Source organism: Mobula birostris, chromosome 2, assembly GCF_030028105.1.
Source record: "Mobula birostris isolate sMobBir1 chromosome 2, sMobBir1.hap1, whole genome shotgun sequence".
NCBI lineage: Eukaryota > Metazoa > Chordata > Chondrichthyes > Myliobatiformes > Myliobatidae > Mobula > Mobula birostris.
In genome coordinates this window covers 223,366,476-223,392,997 of record NC_092371.1, presented here as the reverse complement: position 1 = coordinate 223,392,997, position 26,522 = coordinate 223,366,476, and the positions used below count along the sequence as shown (strand labels likewise).

Below are 26,522 nucleotides of genomic sequence, written 5' to 3'. Positions count from 1 at the left end.
GTCTATGCTGGCCAGTTTGCCGGCCTGTGGTGTAGTGGCTTCAATACTGGATTTTGAGGTGAGAGGTCCCGGTTTCAAATCCGGCCGGCTCCTTGCACGCTTTCCATCCGTGCTGGGTTGAATGTCGAGCTAGCATCTCGGCCTTGTTTTAAAAAAAAAACAGACAAAATGCTGGAGCAATGGCAGGGTTGCCGCCCGGTGCGTCATGAGTCGCAGAGAGGAATAACATACTGGCCAGCTAACACTAACTATAAAGCCAGACCATGAAGTGCTATTGTAATTGGAAATTATATTGTTGTTGATATATCTCCATAAATAACTCCCAACTTTCCTTTAATGTGACAGAATTTTTCAAAGAATCATGTGTGTGTTCATATTGTAGAATAGAGTGGGACAAATAACCCACTGAATAATTATTTAAGAAAACACATTAATTGCTCTGAATGTTGCACATGCAAGACTTGAGTGCTGACGTCTTAAATTAGTGACGATAATTGAATCAGGAATTATACAGGTCAAATTTCCACAGTGGCTTAGAACATGGCAAAGCCATTAGCTGGGTTGTTTTAACCATGCAGCCCAATGGGTAGGTTATTAAAACTGGATTAAAATCCTGGGCAAGTGGTATATTACTAGCATGTGTTGAATTTACAGATGGCAATGTGATCATTAAATTGGCTGTCTTCATTTGGAGGAGATAAACCAATCTAAATTGTGCTCTTGGAAATCTCTTGGCTGGAGTGTGATTACACTCTGTATCATCATTACTCAAGAATAGAATGTCTTCAAGTGGGTATGACAAAGTTGGCAAAAAAATTGAATAAATAATTACATTGGACCAAAACTTGTGGGGTAGTTAGAAAGATGGTGTGGATTATGATTCTACAACCTGCTTCCGATTTCATTAATCACAGGATGAGTCAACTGTAACTGTGCTCTTTATTGACAGCATTAGTTTCTGGGCATTGCTGCTAACAGAGTGTCTTATTAAATTATAGTGACAATTTAGAACAGCTTTTCTGTTCTGCAGACAGTATTTGTGATAACTTGAGAGCCATCAAAATACATTGGCATTAGCTAGTTTTATCTACAGTTGTGTATTTGCATATTGAAGAGAATGCAACTAAAATGGCTTGCATCACTGCTGTATCGTTTGCATTTCTGAAACATTTTAATCACTTTAAAGAATATGTTAATGAATACTGCAAGCTATTTCAATGATTTACATATTATGTAAATTGGTTTTGTTAAAATGTCTCTTTTTCTCTTACTTCCCTTTTATATGTTATGGATGAATTTAATTTTTCATTGCTTGTGGGAAATACCAAATCAACCAGCCATTACTCTGCTCGATGTTGCTTCATGTTGACTCTAGTGAGATCTGAAACGGGCAACTGATGCGCAATCACTTGTTTGTCCATAGGAAAAATTAAAAACTTGTTCCAATGAGTAAAGTGCCTTACTTCCGTCTGATTCATTACTTTGACTCCTATTCAACATTGTACTTGGAACAGGCATTGCTGCCAGCATACTCATTTATTTCACAACACTAATTTGCCTTGAGAAATTACTGTTGAGTTGCCACCATGAATTGTTAATGTTCGTCTGATGAAGGTATTTCAAGTAACATTCCTAGATTGTTACCATTGTTGGAGTGGCTGTCTGTCATTATACCTTATTTTGGAGTAGAGGCGCTTTGTTAATGAGTTTGTATTGAGGAAACTCTGGTGAGTTGCTGCAATCCATTATAGATTTTACATACTACAGTCACAGTCTGTTACTGGGGTAAATGTCAAAGTATGTAAATAGTTTGCTGATCAAGTGGCTTACTGGATGATGTCAAATTTTTAGATAGACAAAAAAAGTGCATGCCATCATACTGATGACTCTTGCCCCATAGACAGAGAGATACTTTATTGATCCCAAAGGAACTTACGGTGTCACAGTAGCATTACATGAGCTTTGGGGAATTGGAAGGCACAAAAGCACACCCAGTCTTTGATTTGCTGTCTTGTATCCATTATATTTTATTGAGATGCAGCTTGGAAAAGGCCCTATTGGCCCTTCAAGCCACACCACTCAGCAACCCCTGATTTAATCCACAGGACAATTTACGATGACCAATTACCCTACCATCTGCTATGTTTTTGGAAACCAGAGCACCCAAAAAAAGCCCATGAGGTCACAGGGAGAATGTGCAAACTCCTTGCAGGGTGTGGTGGGATTTGAACCCATGTCGCTGGGACTGTAAAGCGTTGTGCTAACCACTTTGCCACCATGTCACTCCACGTTTTAAATGATGGGGAATGTGGCGATGCTTTTGAACACAAGGATAGGTGATTAGATTAATTAGGAAATGTTTCTTGCCTGAGTTTTTTGCTGTTTAACCAGGCCAAATGTTGGGACTTCTGCATCTGGGTAAGGGGGTTTCCAAATAATTGACATGCTTCTGTACTTTTGGCTTAATGATAAAGCTTTGTTTTTGATGAACCAGCCAGTTTGTTGGGTCCAGAACACCATCTTGGGGAAGACCTACAGCCAGTTCCATCGCAGAGGCTTTCAAATTTGCAGCATTATTTGGCAGTGCCTTCATAAAACTGAAAACATTATAACATTTTCTTTATGATGTTTTTTAAATTAATTAAAATTGAAAATAAAACTTTTTAATTAACATCAAATACAGTATAGGACTACTTGATCTTATTTTAATGGATTCATTATTAATTCAGTAATGCCTTTCTTTTAAATATGCCTATTTGAATAAGATTTAATAAACGAAATTTAGTTCAATTACTATCTACCAAAAAACTGAACCTTAATTTATCAGCAGACGCACTTCGAGCTAATATTTAAATGTTGTTTTCTTTTAAACTGTAGTCAACTTGCCCTCCCCCCTCACAAAAATATGTTGTTGAGAAAATGGCTTATTGATGATAATATTAGTCTGCGATTATGAAATTCTATTTCACGTTATTTACGGTTACATTTTTAAAGATCCTCAAAAATGTTAATTTTCACAATTGTTAATTGAGGATTTCTATTCAGTTATAGAATTGGGTAACACAAATTCAAGCTGGTTCACAGGTACAAAAAGCAATCCAGGATGTATTATCTTCAGAGGTTTGAATTGCATTACAAAAAATAGAACAAATTATCATCTCCAGAGAACACAAATAAGAAAGCTTTGTAGGGATATGGGACAAATGCAAGACAATAGGAGTAACTTTGGTTGGCAACTTGATGAGCAAGGATGAAATAGGCTAGTGGGCCTGTTACTGTGATGTTATAACTCTATCAATCTATGAATCAATTTCATTTTGCAAGTAAGCACCCTAAAAGATATTGAGCTTGGTGGGGGTCAGAAGTAGTTTTACCAAAATTGTACCAAGAGTCAAAGCGATAAAATTGCAGCGAAAGGTTACATTAACTTGTTTCTTTCATTCCATCAGATACAAGTAGTCCTAGGGTGATTAAAATCAAGTTGAGTTTATTGTCATTTGCATGAATATATTGAAGTAGAGTTACAATGGAAAAATTTGCTTGCAGCTTCCCAAGCACGTATTTCAAGCTGTTCAAATTAATAATGATGCTTGTTAACAAGAAGGTTGATGGCTGGAAATGAAAACTAGAATAAGAAAATAGTAACAAGAATAATTTTTTAAAAAATCAGCCTGCATTGAAAAGAAAATTGAGATGCTCAAAATATAAACATGTTTTGGTATTAATGTTTCATTTAGTATTGATTTCAATACTTGCACTTTTAATTGTTCTACAGTGGAGTTTATTGTTTAATTCCTCAAACATTGACAAAGTAGCTTGGTGCTACAAACTTGTAACTTGTGCATAATTGATTCCTAATCCAATGAGGGAATATGATGAATTTTTTGGAATTATTTAACCAGTACCACTTTTTTTTGCTCAATAGTAGAACTGTGGATCACAATAGAAAGTGATTGCGATATTAGCTTTTTATTTCAAACTCCAGTGATATAAAGTGAGCCTCATAGAGCGGACAGCGTAGTTTGCGGGCTGCGGAGTGAGCCGGGAGCAGAGTGAAGGCTTAAGGGCTTCGGCTCAACGAGTTTAGGCGGAAATGGGCGAGGCGAGGGAGGTTTGGCATTCATTTTCTGTTGTTATTTGAGGAGAGGGGCAGTATGAGTGTGAGGGCAGTTTGCTGTTCTCGGTGTCGGATGTGGGAGGCCCTGGAGTCTCCAAGCCTCCCGGATGTCTACATCTGCGCCAAGTGCATCGAGATGCAGCTCCTAAGGGACCGTGTTACGGAACTGGAGCTGCAGCTCGATGACCTTCGTCTGGTCAGGGAGAGTGAGGAGTTGATAGAGAGGAGCTGCAGGCAGGTGGTCACGCCGGGGCCACAGGAGGCAGACAAGTGGGTCACGGTTAGGAGGGGGAAGGGGAAAAGTCAGGTAATAGGGAGTACCCCGATGGCTGTACCCCTTAACAATAGGTACTCCTGTTTGAGTGCTGTTGGGGGGGACAGCTTACCCGGGGGAAGCGACAGTGGCCGTGCCTCCGGCACAGAGTCCGGCCCTGTAGCTCAGAAGGGTAGGGCAAGGAAGAGGAGGGCAGTTGTGATAGGGGACTCGATAGTAAGGGGGTCAGATAGGCGATTCTGTGGACGCAGTCCAGAGACCCGGATGGTAGTCTGCCTCCCTGGTGCCAGGGTCCGGGATATTTCTGATCGTGTCCAAGATATCCTGAAGTGGGAGGGTGAGGAGCCAGAGGTCGTGGTACATATAAGTACCAATGACATAGGTAGGAAAAGGGATGAGGTCCTGAAAGGAGAATATAGGGAGCTAGGAAGGGAGTTGAGAAAAAGGACCGCAAAGGTAGTAATCTCGGGATTACTGCCTGTGCCACGCGACAGTGAGAGTAGGAATGCGATGAGGTGGAGGATAAATGTGTGGCTGAGGGATTGGAGCAGGGGGCAGGGATTCAAGTTTTTGGATCATTGGGACCTCTTTTGGCGCAGGCATGACCTGTACAAAAAGGACGGGTTACACTTGAATCCTAGGGGAACCAATATCCTGGCAGGGAGATTAGCAAGGGGTACTGAGGTGACTTTAAACTAGAATGGTTGGGGGGTGGGAATCAAATTAAAGAGGCTAGGCGTGAGGAGGTTAGTTCACAACAGGGGGATGGGAACCAGTGCAGAGAGACAGGGGGGTGTAAAGTGAGGGTAGAAGCAAAAAGTACTAAGGAGAAGAGTAAAAGTGGCAGGCCGACAAATCCAGGGCAAGCATTAAAAAGGGCCACTTTTCAACATAATTGTATAAAGGCTAAGAGAGTTGTAAAAGAGCGCCTGAAGGCTTTGTGTGTCAATGCAAGGAGCATTCGTAATAAGGTGGATGAATTGAAAGTGCAGATTGTTATTAATGATTATGATATAGTTGGGATCACAGAGTGACCAAGGATGGGAGCTCAACGTTCAGGGATATTCAATATTCAGGAGGGATAGACATGAAGGGAGGGGAGGTGGGGTGGCGTTGCTGGTTAAAGAAGAGACTAACGCAATAGAAAGGAAGGACATAAGCCGGGAAGATGTGGAATCGATATGGGTAGAGCTGCGTAACACTAAGGGGCAGAAGACGCTGGTGGGAGTTGTGTACAGGCCACCTAACAGTAGTAGTGAGGTCGGAGATGGTATTAAACAGGAAATTAGAAATGTGTGCAATAAAGGAACAGCAGTTATAATGGGTGACTTCAATCTACATGTAGATTGGGTGAACCAAATTGGTAAAGGTGCTGAGGAAGAGGATTTCTTGGAATGTATGCAGGATGGTTTTTTGAACCAACATGTCGAGGAACCAACTAGAGAGCATTCTGGACTGGGTTTTGAGCAATGAAGAAGGGTTAATTAGCAATCTTGTCGTGAGAGGCCCTTTGGGTAAGAGTGACCATAATATGGTGGAATTCTTCTTTAAGATGGAGAGTGACATAGTTAATTCAGAAACAAAGGTTCTGAACTTAAAGAGGGGTAACTTTGAAGGTATGAGACGTGAATTAGCTAAGATAGACTGGCAAATGACACTTAAAGGATTGATGGTGGATATGCAATGGCAAGCATTTAAAGGTTGCATGGATGAACTACAACAATTGTTCATCCCAGTTTGGCAAAAGAATAAATCAAGGAAGGTAGTGCACCCGTGGCTGACAAGAGAAATTAGGGATAGTATCAATTCCAAAGAAGAAGCATACAAATTAGCCAGAGAAAGTGGCTCACCTGAGGACTGGGAGAAATTCAGAGTTCAGCAGAGGAGGACAAAGGGCTTAATTAGGAAGGGGAAAAAAGATTATGAGAGAAAACTGGCAGGGAACATAAAAACGGACTGTAAAAGCTTTTATAGGTATGTAAAAAGGAAAAGACTGGTAAAGACAAATGTAGGTCCCCTACAGACAGAAACAGGTGAATTGATTATGGGGAGCAAGGACATGGCAGACCAATTGAATAATTACTTTGGTTCTGTCTTCACTAAGGAGGACATAAATAATCTTCCAGAAATAGTAGGGGACAGAGGGTCTAGTGAGATGGAGGAACTGAGCGAAATACTTGTTAGTAGGGAAGTGGTGTTAGGTAAATTGAAGGGATTGAAGGCAGATAAATCCCCAGGGCCAGATGGTCTGCATCCTGGAGTGCTTAAGGAAGTAGCCCAAGAAATAGTGGATACATTAGTGATAATTTTTCAAAACTCGTTAGATTCTGGACTAGTTCCTGAGGATTGGAGGGTGGCTAATGTAATCCCACTTTTTAAAAAAGGAGGGAGAGAGAAACCGGGGAATTATAGACCGGTTAGCCTAACGTCGGTGGTGGGGAAACTGCTGGAGTCAGTTATCAAAGATGTGATAACAGCACATTTGGAAAGCGGTGAAATCATCGGACAAAGTCAGCATGGATTTGTGAAGGGAAAATCATGTCTGACGAATCTCATAGAATTTTTTGAGGATGTAACTAGTAGAGTGGATAGGGGAGAACCAGTGGATGTGGTATATTTGGATTTTCAGAAGGCTTTTGACAAGGTCCCACGCAGGAGATTAGTGTGCAAACTTAAAAGCACATGGTATTGGGGGTAAGGTATTGATGTGGATGGAGAATTGGTTAGCAGAAAGGAAGCAAAGAGTGGGAATAAACGGGACCTTTTCAGAATGGCAGGCGGTGACTAGTGGGGTACCGCAAGGCTCAGTGCTGGGACCCCAGTTGTTTACAATATATATTAATGACTTGGATGAGGGAATTAAATGCAGCATCTCCAAGTTTGCGGATGACACGAATCTGGGTGGCAGTGTTAGCTGTGAGGAGGATGCTAAGAGGATGCAGAGTGACTTGGATCGGTTGGGTGAGTGGGCAAATTCATGGCAGATGCAATTTAATATGGATAAATGTGAAGTTATCCACTTTGGTAGCAAAAATAGGAAAACAGATTATTATCTGAATGGTGGCCGATTAGGAAAAGAGGAGGTGCAACGAGACCTGGGTGTCATTATACACCAGTCATTGAAAGTGGGCATGCAGGTACAGTAGGTGGTGAAAAAGGCGAATGGTATGCTGGCATTTATAGCGAGAGGATTTGAGTACAGGAGCAGGGAGGTACTACTGCAGTGAGACCACACCTGGAGTATTGTGTGCAGTTTTGGTCCCCTAATCTGAGGAAAGACATCCTTGCCATAGAGGGAGTACAAAGAAGGTTCACCAGATTGATTCCTGGGATGGCAGGACTTTCATATGAAGAAAGACTGGATGAACTGGGCTTGTACTCATTGGAATTTAGAAGATTGAGGGGGGATCTGATTGAAACGTATAAAATCCTAAAGGGATTGGACAGGCTAGATGCAGGGGGATTGTTCCCGATGTTGGGGAAGTCCAGAACAAGGGGTCACAGTTTGAGGATAAAGGGGAAGCCTTTTAGGACCGAGATTAGGAAAAACTTCTTCACACAGAGAGTGGTGAATCTGTGGAATTCTCTGCCACAGGAAACAGTTGAGGCCAGTTCATTGGCTATATTTAAGAGGGAGTTAGATATGGCCCTTGTGGCTACGGGGATCAGGGGGTATGGAGGGAAGGCTGGGGCGGGGTTCTGAGTTGGATGATCAGCCATGATCATAATAAATGGCGGTGCAGGCTCGATGGGCCGAATGGCCTACTCCTGCACCTATTTTCTATGTTTCTATGTTTCTAAACACTTCTGAACTTTGTAGTTTGTTTGCCATGCTGTTTTTCAAAATAATTAGTTTATACAAATGATGTATTTAAAGGTGAAGAAATTATAAAAACAATGTATGAAACTATTTCCTCAAGTAAAAATAAGATTTATAATCAAGCAGAGATGAATTATAATCCATAGCGACATCATTCATAACGTTTATTAACACAAGTAACAAGAATATATTCTCATTTCTGTCTGTAAGTGTTGCCAATAATGTTTACTAAATATGATTTTTCACTATGTGCTTCTGTCCTTAATGCCATAAGCAGCTTAAAAGCAGCAGCAGCATCTACTATTCCATTAACCAAACATAGATCCTTTACCTTTTTTGTAAATGAATTTGTAAGCACAGGTTGGAGATTGTTGATAATGATTTCAAGCAAAATCTTGGATAAAGGACTTCATTAAGAGCTGACCAGAAAAGTGGCATTGATAAGCTTGTAGCCCTGTTTTATGACTGAAAAAATACTTTATTTTTCACACATTTTGTTATTGTAACACTTCAATGTCATCTTGTTTTCACAATTATGCTTTTGCTCAATTTTATATGGTGCTTTTCTGACTTTTTCTCTCATTTTTTTTTCTCTAGAGCGGGAAGACCATTGAAACATCCAAGGTTAAAGGAGGAGGAGGATGTATCAAATAAAGTTAACTGGCAAAATGATAACAAGGGTAAGGGGAACTAATCATGAGTCATCATACACACAAAATCAATATTTGTTTGGAAAGTTGGAATGCATATAATATTACTTCTCAGTATGAAGATTTTAAAGATGTGTCTGTCAGTATCAGAGAGAAAATGGCTCTGAAGATTTGAGTGAAAATACTCTCTAGTGTTAAGTAGGCAGAGAACAATGGATACAATGATCTGTTTCCCAGACGCCAGAGGTGATACCTACTTGCTCGTTAATGAATCGGAATATATAAGCAAGTTTTATCATTGTATACATGTAAGTAAGATAACCTCAGAATTTACACACACAAAATGCTGGAGGAACTCAGCAGGTCATGCAGCATCTATGGAAATGAATAGGTAGTCGATGTTATGGGCCAAGAACCTTCTTTAGGACTGGAAAGGAAGGGGGAAGATGCCAGAATAAAAAGATAGGGGGAGAGCTAGAAAGTGATAGGTGAAGCCAGGTGGGTGGGAAAGGTTAAAGGGCTGGAGAGGAAGGAATCTGATAGGAGAGGAGAGTGGACCAGATGAGAAAGGGAAGCAGGAGGTGTCCCAGAGAGAAGTGATAGGCAGCTGAGAAGTGGTGATGTCAGAGTGGGGAATAGAAGAAGAGGAGCAGGGGAGGGATTTTTTTTTAAACTTTTACAAGAAGGAAAAATTGATGTTCATGCCATCAGGTTGGAGACCACCCAGACAAAATATAAGGTGTTGCTGCTTCACCCTGAGGGTGGCCATGGACTGGCATGTCATCTGTATACTACTAAAACTCTCGAGCTCTGTCTGTGACCTCCAATTAGCACAAACGGTGCATTACAGCGGCACTTTTTTTGGCTAAATTGAATTAAAATGCGCTAACTTACAGAATGCAGGCAAAGTTCAGGGTCGTATATTCGTATAAAATTGCTCATTTGCCAAAAATCAACAGGCTGGCTTTCACCCAAGACCCGATCGGCCATCATGGAAATTGGGACGCGACAGCCCGACGCATGCGCACGGCCAGCCTCAGCAGCGACACCTACTGGAGCAAAAGGGCAGGGCAGCTCTGTTTCGAGGGGTCACATTCTGCTAATCACCATCAGCATGTGCAGGACTGGGACAGATCAAACTGAAACCCATCAATAAGAGATAATTAAATCTTATTGTAATGACGTACTTCGAGACACCCATAAAACCCTTTGCTGCAGTCAAAGGACAGCGGTGACTAAATCACGTCCATTTAGGAGAGCGCCAACCACATCATCAAGAATAATCAGTATCCTTTGGTGTTAGTGCTTGGTATCTTCTATCCAGTGTTAGGGTAAAAAAAAAATGGTCAGCCTAATTATGCTGCGTGGAAAGGGAATGACGTTATGGTCAAGACATGATGCCAAACGTTGTCGGGAAGCGGCAAGGAGAGGGAGAGAACAAGAATCGGATGAGGCCAGGGCCGCACGACTCCAAGATCAGAGAGTCAGGACAAAAAAAGATGAGAGAAGAAGAGACAGAGGAGGAGAGGCATGCACGTCTCCAGGATCAGAGACAAACAACAAACAGCAGAAGAGACCGGGGATGAAAGGACTGCACGGTCTCCAGGATGACAATGAGAGGCACAAGGGTGGCAGATAAACCAGAAATTATGCCTTCAAAAGTGTCCTTCGTTAAATGAGGAAGAGCTATATTTGCTTTGCTATGCGTCGTTCTTCTTTAATAAACTGAGATTTTCTACTTCAGTTTCCAAAGCAAAGCGATACCAATAGCATTCAAGAAAACTTAATGTTCATTCTGGTCACATCAGACTGCACTACCCTTCTCTCAAAGGGTGCCCCAACAGGTCACCCTGTTGTCTAGTTAATTCTAAATCTAATCTAGTTAAGCGCTCATCACAGAATACCAACATATTACTGTAAATGTGTTTACTCTGTATGTAAAATATGTATGTATGGATAAATGTTGAAGCATTGACACTGACCCTCATAGAACACCACTAGTCACAAACTGCAAATCAATGTACCTGCCTACTATCCCTTTCTGACCAGGTCAATAATTTACCATGCGCTTCAACTTCAGATAACAGTATCTAATGAGAACTTTTACCAATTTCCTTCTGGAAGTCCTTGTAAGAGGGATTCAGAGGCATTCTCCTGTCCATTGCCCTAGTCACCATGCAAATAATTTCAGTCTGGCTTGTTGAGCATAACCTACTTAGGCTAAGGACATGGGTGCTACAAAATGAAATTAAGTAGTTTTCTAATTAAAATTTTGTGAGTGAAAAATAATTTAGCTTTAATTTGTTGACATGTAATCATTTCTACTTTATTTTGAAATGTATGATTAGGGAAAATGCCTTTATATTTAATGAAGATGAGAAAGTCTGCAGATGCTGGAAATCAAAGCAACACACACAAAATGCTGGAGGAGCTCAGCAGGTCAGGCAGCATCGATGGAAATGAGTAGAAGATTGATGTTTCAGGCTGAGGCCTTTCTTCGGGACTGAGAAGGAGGGGGAAAAGTGCCAGAATAAATTATATTTAACATATTTGTTCATTATTTTTAATGTGAATGAGGATCTCATGTGGTCTGAACATGCTGGTTATGTGGTGGTGGGGGGGAGAAACACAACAGCACCTCTTTCACCTCAGATGGTTGAAGAGGTTTGGTATGGATCCCCAAATCCTAACAACTTTCGACAGGGACACAATTGAGAGCATCCTGACTGGCTGCATCACTGCCTGGTATGGGAACTGTACTTCCATCAATCGCAGGACTCTGCAGAGAGTGATGCGGACAGCCCAGCACATCTGTAGATATGAACTTCCCACTATTCGGGACATTTACAAAGACAGGTGTGTTTTTAAAAAAAAAAGGCCCAAAGCATCATTGGAGACCCGAGTCACTTCAACCACAAACTGTTCCAGCTGCTACCATCCGGGAAACAGTACCGCAGCATAAAAGCCAGGGCCAACAGGCTCTGGGACAGCTTCTTCCACCAGGCCATCAGACTGATTAATTCATGCTGACATAACTGTATTTCTATGCTATATTGACTTTCCTGTTGTACATAGTATTTGTTACAAATTACTATAAATTTCACATTTAGATTTTTACTCTTATATATGTGAAGGATATAAGAAATGAAATCAAGTCAAGTTAATTTTGTAACATATTGTACCCTCTCCACAGAAAATGATGATAGCAGCCTGCAGCAGGCTTTGCACCAGTCAGTGTTTATGTCCTCAGCATGCCCTGTGCCTAGTCTGCCTCTCTGCTGGGAACAACACAGCAAGCTATTACCTGGAGTTGCTGGCATCACTGCCAGAAAGGTGGCAAAATGGACTATTGATGAGGTGGGTAGGAAGTGTTCTTTTTTCAACAGCATATTAAATGCATTGCAGCATTTCAATTTTGTGGATGTATCTGTTTTGGTTAATTGTTACAAAATTCTTGCTCCCCTTTATAGCAGTAAGCAGCATCATGATATGTCAGGTTGGAATAATAGGATAGGTATGTCTTGAAGGAAATTATAACTAAGAGCAGGTATCCCCTTTTCCATTCAGCCTGACTTGCTGTCACAGGACTATTGAGAAATTTTGAGAAGATCTGTAGTCTTGATATCACCCCAGCATGGAAGGAAGAGCATTATTATTACATTTTGGAAACATCCAAGCTATTCAAAATGCTCAACGTTTTAACAGGAGAGTTTCCTGATTTCAGAGAGCCAGCTACTGGAGATGACCTCTCAAATGGCATAGTTACACACAGGCAATCTGAGTATATGTGTCTAATTCCCAATGTCATACACCATCTTCTGGATGAGACCATATTGAGACCCTAGTTTTACTTTTAAGTATTTTTATTTTTATTTTGCAGGAAGACAAGGAGTACTCCTCTTTGCCCATGTTAAGACCCTGGGTCTCTAGTGTCTGACTCCTCCATCTCTGTGATCACAATCTTGCACAAACAATTCAGAATACCCACAAATGGTTTGAAATGCAATATCCCACCCCCAACTGTTGACTACACATTATCCCAGACTCTTATAGCCTGGAGTCAGGTGCAAGGTATAGTTGGGGTTTTGGGACCAGATAGGACAATGCTCACCATATCCCTTGCAATAATTCACCATTTTCTGGTTAAGAGTAAAATAAAATCTTGTGTAATTTTGACTTGTTTGAATGATCTTGTACAAACTGCTCTAAAATTACCAGTCCTCCATACTGTTTAACATAAGCTAATAAATAAAGAGTTAACTATGTTAGGAAATCAAATAACAAAATTACAAATTAGCTTTGCAGTTTATTTTAAACATTTACAATGCAATTATTTATTTACTGTGATACAGCATTGAATAGGCCCTTCTAGCACTTCGAGCCACACTGTCCCGCTTTAATCCTGGCCTAATCACGGGATAATTTAAAATGACCAACTAACCTAGCAACCGGTGCATCTTTGGACTGTGGGAGGAAACCAGAGCACCTGGTGGAAACCCACGTGGTCACGGGGAGAACATACAAACTCATTACAGGCAGCAGCAGGAATTGAACCCAGGCCTCCTGTTCTGTAAAGTGTGCCAACCACTATGCTACCGTACCACCCCAATTATGATAATATTAAACCACAGAAGTGCAGGTAATTGCCGGATTTAATATCATGTTTCAAAGATGGTTTAAATACATCCAAAGAAACCAGTATCTGTTCAATACAAATTCATACTGTGGTCACATCAAACTACCAGTTAAATGGTTTTGAATGGGTAGGCATTTGTTTATTTTAAGTTATTTTTAAAATCTTCATTGCTGGAACTAAAAGCAATTTAGTGAAAATTTTAACGCTTCAGGTTGCTTTATTCTTCTGGATTAGCAGGTTTACATACACAATAAATGACAAAGCAACAACACTTGTGGCAATACTCGGGAGGGGGGGAGGGGGGGGTGGGGGAGGGGGAAGTTCCCTATAAAGATCGGCTTACCCACGTCAAGGACTTGCTTTTCTCAATGCCTTCTCTGTCATCCACATTAAAGAAACTATACAAACAAAATAATAGGGTTGAAATGCACATTTGTACTTGATGAAGATCTTCACATCCAAGTGAATGACACTGATTAGTTTTTAATGTTATGAGGGAATTAAAGTGCATATTTTTAGGAAAACAATTTGCTAGGCTTAGCCCACCATTAAGCACTCACTTAAACCTCTTGCAACAAAGTACAAGGTTTTTAAGAGTACTTTTGTGCCTAATCTAATTTCCATTTTGGGAGGTTCCAGCAGGAAACACTTCAAAATGTGCAAAAACTCATTATAAGTGTGACTTTTGCTTCAAGGAAAAAAACAGGTGCAGATGGGTCCAGGTTCTAGACGGCCACTAATTTATACCTTTGATTTTCAAAACAAAACTCTTAGACCCAAAGTAAAACGTTCACAGTAACTTTGGATAAGGGTCAGATATCTGATCAATATATGTCACTCTGTTGAGTTGCAGTGGTGAACCACTGGGTTTAATGAAAATAAATGATCATGTTTCCTTCCACATTCATTGACTGACTTTTAAAAAAAAACACAGTTGTATTTGCTGTGTGGAAATGCACCTCTGGCAAGTTAAGTCATTGAGTGGGGTCAAAGCGTATATCTAGAGCGATAACCGTGTCTTGGAATGATCATGATGATGGGAACAAAGTCTAGTGCAAGGACAATTCAAAAACTTGGAAAAATTGAAGGACAATCCAGGCCCTGCTCTCTTCTGGCTGCTGCCATCGGGAAGGAGGCGCAGGAGCCACACAACACACTCAAAATGCTGGTGGAACGCAGCAGGCCAGGCAGCACCTATATGAAGTAGCCACACCACCAGGTTCAAGAACAGTTATTAGCCTACACCCGTCAGGCTCTTGAGCCAGTGTGGATAACTTCACTCACATCAACACTGGGCTGACTCCACACCCTATGTTTTCACCTTCAAGGACTCTACAACTCCTGTTCTCAGTATTATTCATCTACTTGCTTATTTTTACTCACACAGATTGTCATCATTTGCACATTTATTGTTTGTCAGACACTGTTTGTGTGTTTTTTTATTTTACCAGATTTCTTTGTTCTGTGAATGCCTGCAAGAGAATGAATTTCAAGGCAATATATGGTGACATATACATACTTGGATAATAAATATACTTTGAACAATTTAAACATGGGAAAGATAAAATTTTTAGTAATAGATGAGCTGATTAACAGTAATCCATAATAAAACTAATCTGCTGCTGCCTTCCAGCTGATTGCATTATTACGAGGAATTAAACCACCAACAGAGACAGAAACTTTACTATTAAATTATAAGAGCGGAATGATAAAGACTAATTAATCCGAGTATTTATGTTAATGTTCTATATTCTATGTCTACTGTGTTTTGTTAAATTTCTGTGTCTGGTAATATCTGCAGGTATCAGAGTTTATACTGAGTTTGCCAGGTTGTGAAGAACAAGCCAAAGCATTTAAGCATGAGGTAAGCTTGAGATGAAACTATTGAAATAAATGTTAATTAAACCCCATGATGAAAATATGTACGTGAGAAGGGATTTTACCACCCCCCCCACACTACTCTTTCTTAGCAGAAATGCATTCCATAATAATCAACAGCTGAACTAAGCAATATGTCTTTCTGCAATTCTGATAAACTTCCACCATATATCTACTTAACTAACAGTGTTTGAACTGGAGCAATATAGTCAAAGTTACTGCTTTCTGTAGTGTTCAGCAAGGCTATGCTGTACTGTATACAATGACTACACAACAAAGTAATTAAATTATATTTGAAACATCATGTGTGATCTGTTAAAGTCAGTGGCGAGGAAGATCATTCAAGATTACATGATTGGGAGAAACATTTTCATTTAAAAATAATTAAAGCAGGCTTTAAACTCGAATCTGTAGATTACTAAATGTAGTTCATTTTTATGGCGACACTGGTGTGACCATTTGTTACATGAAAAGGAAGTGAGAACTAATTTAGAACGTCTTTTTTAAATCACCCACCCTATAATTTTCCATACTTAATTATTGAATAATGATGAACATCCTAGCTCTATTATTAGAAAGATGCATTAATTCTATTGAAGTGTGTCTATTTTGGTTGAGGACATTTAGCAGTCACTGCTGTTACTAATTAAAAATTTATTTCTTGAAACAATGAGATAAAAGATTTTCCTCAGTTATTTTTCTGATTATTTTTTGAGTGTGATACAGAATCACTGAGAAGGATCTTGTAGCTTCGGGGTTTAGATTGTCAAAAGCTTTTATGTTTTTGACATCCCTGGTTATCTTTATATTATGTACTCATAAAGTAGTCTTGTGAATGTCATGATTTCCCCTATATATTCCTTTCTGCAAATAATATTTCTCCTTGTCTTAAAAATGACACCAGGCAACATGTTTAAACATTTAGCAGATCTCTTATGGAGTTGCTCAGAATGAGTAAGAGGAAATATTGTTTATAACAAAAGAAGTCTTTCACCATAGAGACCAGAACATTGAGACAGTTAAGTTGCAGTGTCAGTACAGAACACTTCCCATTCTCCATGCCATACGACTAAAATGATCTATGCAAGTATCTGCAGTGTTGCTTGCCAGCTCACATAACTTGTTCCTGGTCAAGAAATCAGATGTATTTAAGAACTTAGCAAGGAGCCCAAGTAGATGGTACAGCCTTTCAAACATGCTCTGTCATTCATTAACATCATAGCTAATATTGTACTTCATGTTCATTTTCCCTGCCAATCCCACATATTCCTTTGGACCCAAAAATGTATCGATCTTTCTTAAATAACGTTAATGTCAGAATAGCAGAGGATTTACAACTTCATACCATTTTAATTGTAAATGGCTTTTCTTGAGACCACACCACTACATTTGTCTGTCCAGGACACTACGAAACATCATTGTGGCTGGCAGTCAGATTTCAAAGATCTGAAACTCTAACCCACTCTGTTTCAAGCATGCCCACTTCTGATTTAAGGGAGGCAGGTTAAGAGTTAGTACAGTGATGGGTTAGCTAATGAAGCTGTGTAGAGCCCCAGACTTGTAAGTTAAATTGTTACAAAGATGAGTTTTAGGTCTTGGAAAAACCACAGCTGATAGGAGCTGGGAGCAGCTAGATCCAGCAGGTCAGTGCTTTGCCAGCATCACTGGATCTGCAGGGTGAAAGCCATCCTGCCCCTGGGTCTGGGAGTGATATTAGCTCGGCTCCTGGTCTCGGATTGGTAGTATTATATCCTCCACCTGTCTGGGTCTGTTACTAGTTTTGTAGCCATGCACCTCTGGATCTGGAACAGAGTATCATACCAGCAGATCCACACACCTCTTATCGACCTGAAGACCATCTATAGAATTCTTAATCTCTAGAGGACAATCTGTTTTCCTGTGCTGTCACCCTGCCTAGTAAATGCTAGCTTCGAAACCTGATGACTGGCCAGGCTGTATGAAGTTCAAGTGAAGCACTGTTATTAAAAACAATAGAAAATTTTTAGATGCTGGAGAAACTCAGCAGGCCAAGCAGGATCTATGGAAAATAGTACATTCGATGTTTTGGGCCGAGATCCTTTGGCAGGACTGTTATCAAACACGGAGGCACCTTGAGTTCTTGGAATTCTGTGTTTCTCAGCTGCTACAAGCACCGCATCAGGTGACTCTATGCCAGGTGCTTTGGAAAAAGCCTCATTCAACCAGTCTTTCTTCTGTAACACAGGCTGCTTAATTAGTGACTACCCACAAACAATCCAGGCACACAAAGGGGTGGAGGCACAACAGCACTACAAAAGAGAAGCAATACCACTTCCAGAAATCTGGCGTGAGTCGACTGCCTGTGTGCTCAACCTGGTTCTGGTTCCTGGGCCTCGTTGACTAAGCACTGCTGGCATTGATAAACAAAAGAGATTGTGCAGATGCTGGAAATCCCGAGTAACACACAATGCTGGAGGAACTCCGCAGGACAAGCAGCATCTATGAAGGAGAATAAGTGGTCGCTGATTCGGGCCAGCACCCTTCATTAGAATGGATGAAGGGCCTCCGCCTGAAACGTCCACTATCCATAGGTTCTGCTGGCAATGATTCCAGGCTTACTACAGAGCTTTGCTTTCTTCAGAGAACAGTTGTCAACATTGCGAAGGCAAACAATCAAAGGAAGAGGTTGTGGAACATCAGGAGCAATGTTGACCACCTCTCTCAGCCAAAGTTGGAAATACGGGTTCTATCTATTTCAATGTGTTTTAAGTGCTTTACCAGTGGTTCAGCTAGGGAAATCTATATTCTTTCAATTGAAGTGATTGAAGTTGGTCCAAGGGATGGACCTTGAATAACATCTCAATCCAGGCACTTTGACCTGCCAGGTCGAGTGACACTGGTAAGGCCAGTGACAACGGATGGGAGTGAGGCAGAACTACTTTTCCACTGAGCAAAATGCCACTTTCCCATGTTTTCAACTACAATTTTCTACAGGTTACATATGACAACCATCTGCAGGATTGATGTGATGTTCAGGAGACCCCTGCCAACACTAGCAATTTGATATTCCCAATTTGAAACCAAGACAGTTAGTCCATATGATTCCAGAACAGCAGAAATTCATTTCATGAATTAAAATAAAACATTTCCCAACAAGAATAGACAATAGGTGCAGGAGTAGGCCATTCTGCCCTTCGAGCCAGCACCGCCATTCACTGTGATAATGGCTGATCATCCACTATCAGTATCCAGTTCCTGCCTTATCCCCATAACCTTTGATTCCGCTATCTTTAAGAGCTCTATCCATCTCTTTCTTGTAAACATCCAGGGACTTGGCCTCCACTGCCTTCTGGGGCAGAGCATTCCACATATCCACCACTCTGGGTGAAAAAGTTTTTCCTCAACTCTGTTCTAAATGGCCTACCACCTATTCTTAAACTGTGGCCTCTGGTTCTGGACTCACCCATCAGCGGGAACATGCTTCCTGCCTCCAGCGTGTCCAATCCCTTAAAAATCTTATAAGTTTCAATCAGATCCCCTCTCATCCTTCTAAATTCCAGTGTATACAAGCCAGTTGCTCCAATCTAAATTTTTAAAGTTTTTAAAGTGGTAATTAGATAATAAACTTAAGATCCTCATTTTAAATTATTGATGATCTTATATAGTTTGTATGTTTTAACCTTGTGCAAGATGTGTAATATTTAAATGTTTAACAATCATGGCAAATTACAGAATCATTTGGGTTGTAGTAGCTGGGGCAAGTATGGACCATATTCAGGCCAGTTCAGATTTTTAAAAAATTAAAGAATAAATGATCTTTTCTGTAATTCACATGCAACTATCGTAATTATCAACAATGTAGAGATAGCTAATAATTAACATTGTTCTTTGTTGAAAGTGTACTATTCAAGGTAATGTGTGTTATTGTCTTGTCAAATATTTTGACGCAGAGCTTCTCTTCTGTGTAATTAGATTCACTCAACATTGTGCAGAATGTATCTCACCAGGGAATAAGCAGAGTTTGCTAATTGCATAACTTCACCAGTCCATCAAAATTAACCTACTGTATCCCCAGATGAACAATATGTTTCAAGCTTGAAGCGTGAAATATTAAATGTAAAATTGTTCAATGCTATTACAACTGATTCTGGAAAAAGAAAGGTCGCAAGTGGAATTCCATCCAAAGAAGAGCAAGTTAATGCATTTGAAAAGGTCAAACAAGACAAGGGAATATAAGCTGACATCTTTTTAAAAAGCTGCAAGAAATAGAGAAATCTTGCATGGCTCATCCATGAATCTGTGAAAAAAGGAAGACATGACTGAGCCATTGCCTCACCTAACAAAGAGTAGAGAAGTTATTACTAAATCTCCATTAAACACTATTTTGGTGAAGTTGGAGTACTGTTAACAGATTTGGTCACTGCATCACAGGAAGAATATGATACCACGAAGAGGGAATTTAGAACTATATTGCCAGAGTTGAAGAGTTAAATGTTAAAAAGAGCAACTACAGGAATTTGGGGTTGTACTTGTTCAGGGAAGAATATTGAAAAGAGATTTGATTCTACTGAATGAATTTGAGAGGTTTAGACATGCTGAACAGGAAAGGCTGGTTTCCTGTGGCAGAGAGCTTAATAACTAAGAGAAATAGATGCAGTTAATTGGTGGAAGGATTTGAAGAGAGTTGAAGATGCATCTTTTCTCGCAGAAAGTGATAGATATTATCAGAATCAGGTTTAAAATCACCGGCTTATGCTGTGAAATTTGTTGTTTTGCAGCAGCAGTACATCACAATACATAATAAAATCTATAAATTACAATAAGTATAAATTAAATGAGTAGTGTAAGAAGAAAGGGGAAGAAGATACTGAGGAAGTTTTCATGGGTTAGGTTCAAGTAAGTGTTCAATATAAGGGTAAGTTTTCAAGTAGTCTGGAGACTTATGAAATCAAAGGCTGAAAGCCAAGTGAAAGCAGAAATCCTCGACACATTTGATAGCTACTCAGGTGAGCAATCAAAGAGCCATAACCTACAAAATTGGAGCTGGCTCCAATTTTGTTTGACATCGACATGTGGACCAGATAGTGACTGTCTCTGCCATAGTTTTCTATGATTATATGTTTCTGTGATTTAAGGAAGCTTTCAAATGTTATAAGTGTATGGTGAACCACAAGAGGATTGTTCAGTTGATTTATATACTTCGGCAGAAACTCACTCTTCTCATTTTTAACAGAAGTTTGCATCTAAGTTCATTTTTAGAAAATGATTATGGAATATTATTTTCCCCTTATAAATATAATAAGACTTGGCTGTAACATGCTAGTATTATTTGCCGTAGTATTTGGCTGTAATACAGTTGGGGCTATCCTGGCAGTGGCAAGGCTCCTAACAATATCAGATCTTAGTTTAGCATTTGTATCTATACATTTTTTAAAAATATTTATTTTTGTGGCAAGTTCCTGAATGTACAACTTCTTAACATCACACTGTAGGAAACCTGATTATGAGTCTCTTATTCCCAGTTCTCTGCATTGAACTTTTTCTTTACTCATCTCATTACTGCCATATTCCACCATGCATAAGTATCCACTTGATCATTTACCTCACATTCCTTTCTATGTGATATAAATATGTTTATGATGGATGGAGGTCTATAACTAGTGGTGTCACACAGTGATCTCCGCTAGGACTGTGTAGGACGCACACGCACACACAGTCATATTTGCTGATTTAGAGATACAGCACAGTAGCTGATCCTTTGGCCCCAATGAGCCCACCTGCACAATTACACCTATGTCACCAATTAACCTACTAGTCAAGTGAAGAACGTATCCTTACAGACAGTGGCAGAGTTGAACTGGATTGCTGGCACTGTAGGAGTGTTACATTAGTTGCTATGCTATATATATAATATACTATATGTATTTATAAGACCATAAAGGCATAGGAGCAGAATTAGGCCATCTGGCCCATCAGGTCTGCTCTGCCATTCAATCATGGCTGATCCTTTTGTTTTTCTCCTCCTCAACCCCAGTTCCTGGTATTATCCCTATAACCTTTGATGCCATGTCCAATCAAGAACCTAGCAATCTCTTGCATTAAATACACCCAAAGACCTGGCCTCCACAGCTGCATGTGGCAACAAATTCCACAAATTCACCACCCTTTGGCTAAAGAAATTTCTTCGCACCTCTGTTTTGAAAGGGCGCCCTTCTATACTGAGGCTGTGCCTTCTTGTCCTAGACTCTCCAACCATGGGAAACATCATTTCCACATCTACTCTGACTAGGTCTTTCAACATTCAAAAGGTTTCAATGAGATCCTCCACCCCCAATCCTTATAAATTCCATCGAGTACAGACCCAGAGCCATCAAGCATTCCTTGTATGATAACCCTTTCATTCCTGGAATCATCCTTGTGAACCTCCTCTGGACCCTCTCTGATGCCAGCACATCTTTTCTAAGACGATTGGCCCAAAACTATTCACAATACTCAAGGCACTGGTGAGGCCTCACTTTATAAAGCCTCAGCGTCACATCCTTGCTCTTCTATTCTAGACCTCTTGAAATGAATGCTAACATGGCATTTGCCTTCCTCACCACCGACTCAACCTGCAAGTTAACCTTCAGGGTGTTCTGCACAAGGACTCCCAAGTCCCTCTGCATCTCAGATTTTCTTGCTGTTTAGAAAATAGCCACACATTTATTTCTGCTACCAAAGTGTATGACCATGCATTTTTCAACATTTGCCACTTTCTTGCCCATTTCCTAATCTGTCCAAGTACTTCTGCATCCTACACATTTCCTCAACACTACCTGCCCCTCCACCAATCTTGGTATCATTTGCAAACTGGGCAACAATGCCATCCATTCCATCATCTAAATCATTTATATACAGCATAAAAAGAAGTGGTCTGAACACCAACCATCACGAGTCACTGGCAACCAAGAAGAAAAGGATCCTTTTATTCCCACTTGCTGCCTCTTACCAATCAGCAAATGCTCTAACCATATTAGTAACTTTCCTGTAAGACCATGGGCTCTTAACTTGGTAAGCAGCCTCATGTGTGGCACCTTGTCAAAGGCCTTCTGAGAGTCCAAATATACAACATCCACTGCATCCCCTTTTATCTATCCTACTTGTAATCTCCTCGAAGAATTCCAGCAGGTTCATCTGGTAGGATTTTCCTGAAAGAAACCATGCAAACTTTGTACTATGTATGTGACTGGGATGAAAAGGTAGTAAGATGGTATATTTAAGGCAGAGGCTGATAGATTCTTGATTAGTCAGCATGAAGTGATATGGGGAGAAGGCAGGAGATTGGGGCTGAGAGGGAAAATGGATCAGCCATGATGAAGTGATGGAGTAGACTCGGTGGGTCAAATGTTCTAACTCTGCTCCTATATGTAATAGTCTTATGGATGGGCAAGTAAGTTTATAAATGACACAAAAATTGATGATGTGGATTGCATAGATACAGCAGGATATACCCTGTGGATTGGAGCAAAATATGGATGGAGAAGCAGCAGATGGAGCTTAATCTAGGCAAGTGTACAATTCTGTACTTTGGGAGACCCAATATTAAGGGAAAGTACAGAGTTATTTGCAGTGTTATTAACAGCGTTGATGAGGGGATGGATCTTGCAGTTGAGGTACATGGCTCCCTTAATGTGATTACTCAAGTATGAAAATGTGCTAAAGATGGCATATGGCATGCTTGCCTTCATTAGTCAAGAGCCAGGAAATTACGTTACAGCTTTATAAAACTCTGGTTGGCCACATTTGAAGAATTTAATACAGTTTTTTTGTTCAGATCTGTTTGCCTCGTTGCAGGAAGGGTGCAGAGGAGGTTTATGCGGATGCTGCTTGGTATAGAAAGAGTATGCTACGAGGAGAAGTTGGTCAAGTTGGGGCTATTCTCAACCAGAGCAGGAGTTCCAAACCTGTGCTCCACGGACCCCTCGTTTACTAGTAGCGGGGATTGGCATAAAAAGGCTGGGAACCCCTGCTCTAGAGAAATGGTGGCTGAGGGGGAGATTTGACAGGACTTTATAAAATCAGGTGAGCCAGTGTCTTTTCCCAAGATTAAAATGTCTGGTACTAGAAGGCATGTGTTTAAGGTGAGAAGGGCAATCTGTGAAAATCTGTGGCTTCCAACCCCGCCCCTCCTCCCCCCGAGTGTGGAATGCACTTTCAGGGGTGGTACGGGCAAAAAAACATAGAAGTGTTTAAAAGACTCTTTAGACAGGCACATGCATAGATATGTAGCAAGGGAAGAATATGTTAAATGTATGGGGGGGCGGCAAGAGGGATTGGACTAATTTGGAGTCATTGGTTTAATTAGTTTAGCACAGCACTGTGGTTCTGTGCAGTATAATGCTATGATTAACTTTATCTTTACTTGGTTTTTGATCTGAGATGACGTTCTGTGGGAGCCACGCAGATGGTATGTTGCTTCCCTAGTGCCAGGATTAGGGATGTCTCGGATTGGTTCCAAGGCATTCTCGAGCGTGGTTGAGTAAGCAGAAGACTTAGTACATATTGGCATCAATGATCTAGGTAGACAAGGTGAGGAGGTCCTGACGAGAGATTTTAGGGAGCTAGTTAAAAGCTGAGAAACAGGACCTCTAGGGTAATATTCGCTTGGTTGCTGCCTGTGCTTCGTGCCAGTGAGGGCAAGAATTGGATGATTTGGCAGGTGAATGTATGGCCGAGGAGCTGGTGCAGGGGTTCAGATTCATGGACCACTGGGATCTTTTCTAGGGAAGGCTTGACCTGTGCAAAAGAAATTGTTCGCACATGAACCTGAGGAGGTCCAATATCTTTTCAGGCAGGTTAGCTGGAGTTCTTTGGGTGGGTCTAAACTAACTAGGCAGGGGGTGGGAACTGGAGTAATAGCGCAGAAGATGAGGTTGTTGGTTTGCAGGCAGGGACAATGTGTAATGAGACTCCAAGCAAGGAGAGGCTGCAGATAGGGCAAAACTGCAGTCAACAGGATGAGTTGTAATGTAAAAGGTGGACAAAATTGAAAAAGAAGAATCCAGGTCTAAAGGTGTTGCACTTGAATGGAATAGGGTAGATGAACTTGTAGCACAGTTACAGATTGGCAAGTATGATGTTGTAGGCATCACTGAATCATGGCTGAAAAAAGAATTTAGCTGGGAGCTTAATGTCAAGAATACACATCGTATCAAAAGGATGGGCAGGAAGGCTGAGTGGGTGGCATGGCTTTGTTGGTAAAAAAAAAAATAATGAAATTAAATCATTAGAAAGAGGTGACATGGGGTTGGAAGGTTTTGAATCCTTGTGGTTAGAGCTAAGGAACTGCAAGGGTAAAAAGACCCTGATGGGAGTTGTATCCTGGATTGGGTTTTGTGCAATGAACCTGAATTAAGGTTAAGGTAAAAGAACCCTTAGGAGGAAATGACCATAATATGATCGAATTCACCCTGAAATTTGAAAAGGAGAAGCTGGAGTCAGATGCATCAGTACTACAGTGGAGTAAAGGGAATTATAGAGGCATGAGAGTGGAGTTGGCCAGAATTGATTGCAAATTGACACTGGCAGGGACGATGGCAGAGCAGCAATGGCTGGAATTCTGGAAGCAATTCGGAAAGCACAGGATGTATACATCTCAAAGAGGATGAAGTATTCTAAAAGGAAGATGACACAACCATGGCTAGCAAGGGAAGTCAAAGCTGACATAGAAGCCAAAGAGAGCACATATAATAGAGCAAGAATTAGTGGGAAGTTAGAGGAGGTTAGGAGCTTTAAAATGCGAACAGAAGGCATCTAAAAAAGTAATTAAGAAGGTAAAGATGGAATACAAAAGTAAGCTAGCCAATAATATTAAAGGGGTACCAAAAGTTTCTTCAGATACACATAATTCTCCAGGGCCATTGAGGCCTTGCCGGGCTGCTTTGAGGTTACTGACTGGAATGTGTTTTGTGAACCATATGGGGAAGACATTAACGGACTTGCTGACTGCATCAGTGACTACATCAACTTCTGTGTGGACACTGTAATTCCATCAAGGACTGTTTGTTGCTTCCCTAATGAGAAATCATGGGTCACCTGTGATCTAAAAGCTCTTCTAAACCACAAAAAAGAGAGCCTTTAGATCAGGAGACTTGGAGGAACTGAAATATGTGCAGAGGAGTTAAAGGAGATCAAGGTGGCTAAAGAGGAATACAGGGGAGATCTAGGAACAAGCTTGGGGAGAGTAGTACACAGGAGGTGTGGAGAGGTATGAAGAACATCACTGGCTTCAATCAATCTAGCTGTAGAGCCTCGGAATGCAACCGTGAATGGGTTAATGAGTTAAGCCAATTCTTCAATAGGTTTGACAATTGCCCTCCTGTTCACACTCTCTCAGCGCACCAGCCCAGGTGCTGAGGCACCCAATGCTCCCTCAGCACCAACGACTGTCCTCCTCCCTTTTCTACACCCCCTCCCCCCCAGTTCAATAGGTGGATGAACAACATTGGCTACCACTGTCTACATCCCCTCCTTGCCCTGCACCTATCATCCATACCTCCATACCTCCATATATCAACTGTTGTCGTCCTGATATTCACCTATTCCCCTATTCCCCCCCCCCCCACCCCCACCCCTAGGCTCTCTTCCAGCAACTCCCCAGTCGTCATGGACTCACCTTCACTACTGAGCAGGTGAGAAGAGCACTGGGGAAACTCAGACACAGCAAAGCTTTGGGACCAGATGGTGTGAAACTCAAGGTCCTGATGGCTCAGCAATAGTTGGGTCTATAAAGGGAGGATGGGAGTATGAATACAGGACCCTGGTGGAGAACTTTATCAAATGGTGCTAGCTGAATCATCTGCAGCTCAACATCAGTAAGACAAAGGAGATGGAGATGGACTTTAGGGAGACTAAGCCTGCATTGCTCCCTGTTACTATTGATGGTGAGGATGTAGATGTGGTGAGGACCTACAAGTACCTGGGGGTGCACCTGGATGACAGACTTGAGAGCAGCATCAACACAGAAGCTGTGTACAAGAAGAGCCAGAGTCGCCTCTACTTCCTGAGGAGACAGAGGTCCTTTGGAATATGCAGGCTTCTCCTTCACATGTTCTACCAGTCTGTTGTTGCCAGTACAATTGTCTATGTGGTGGTGTGCTGGGGCAATAGCATCAAAACAGGTGATGCCA

General features: G+C 40.9%; 1 protein-coding gene across 3 annotated transcripts in view; it reads left to right on the top strand.

The window, feature by feature from the left end:
* Window positions 1–26,522, top strand: part of l3mbtl3 (L3MBTL histone methyl-lysine binding protein 3) — a 152,857-nt gene that overhangs the window by 108,998 nt on the left and 17,337 nt on the right. For all 3 annotated transcript variants that reach the window (XM_072251539.1, XM_072251538.1, XM_072251537.1), the window contains 3 exons: window positions 8,809–8,891; window positions 12,055–12,218; window positions 15,299–15,361. In XM_072251539.1, the coding sequence (XP_072107640.1) occupies window positions 8,809–8,891; window positions 12,055–12,218; window positions 15,299–15,361 (310 nt within the window). The remainder of the gene's footprint in view (window positions 1–8,808; window positions 8,892–12,054; window positions 12,219–15,298; window positions 15,362–26,522) is intronic.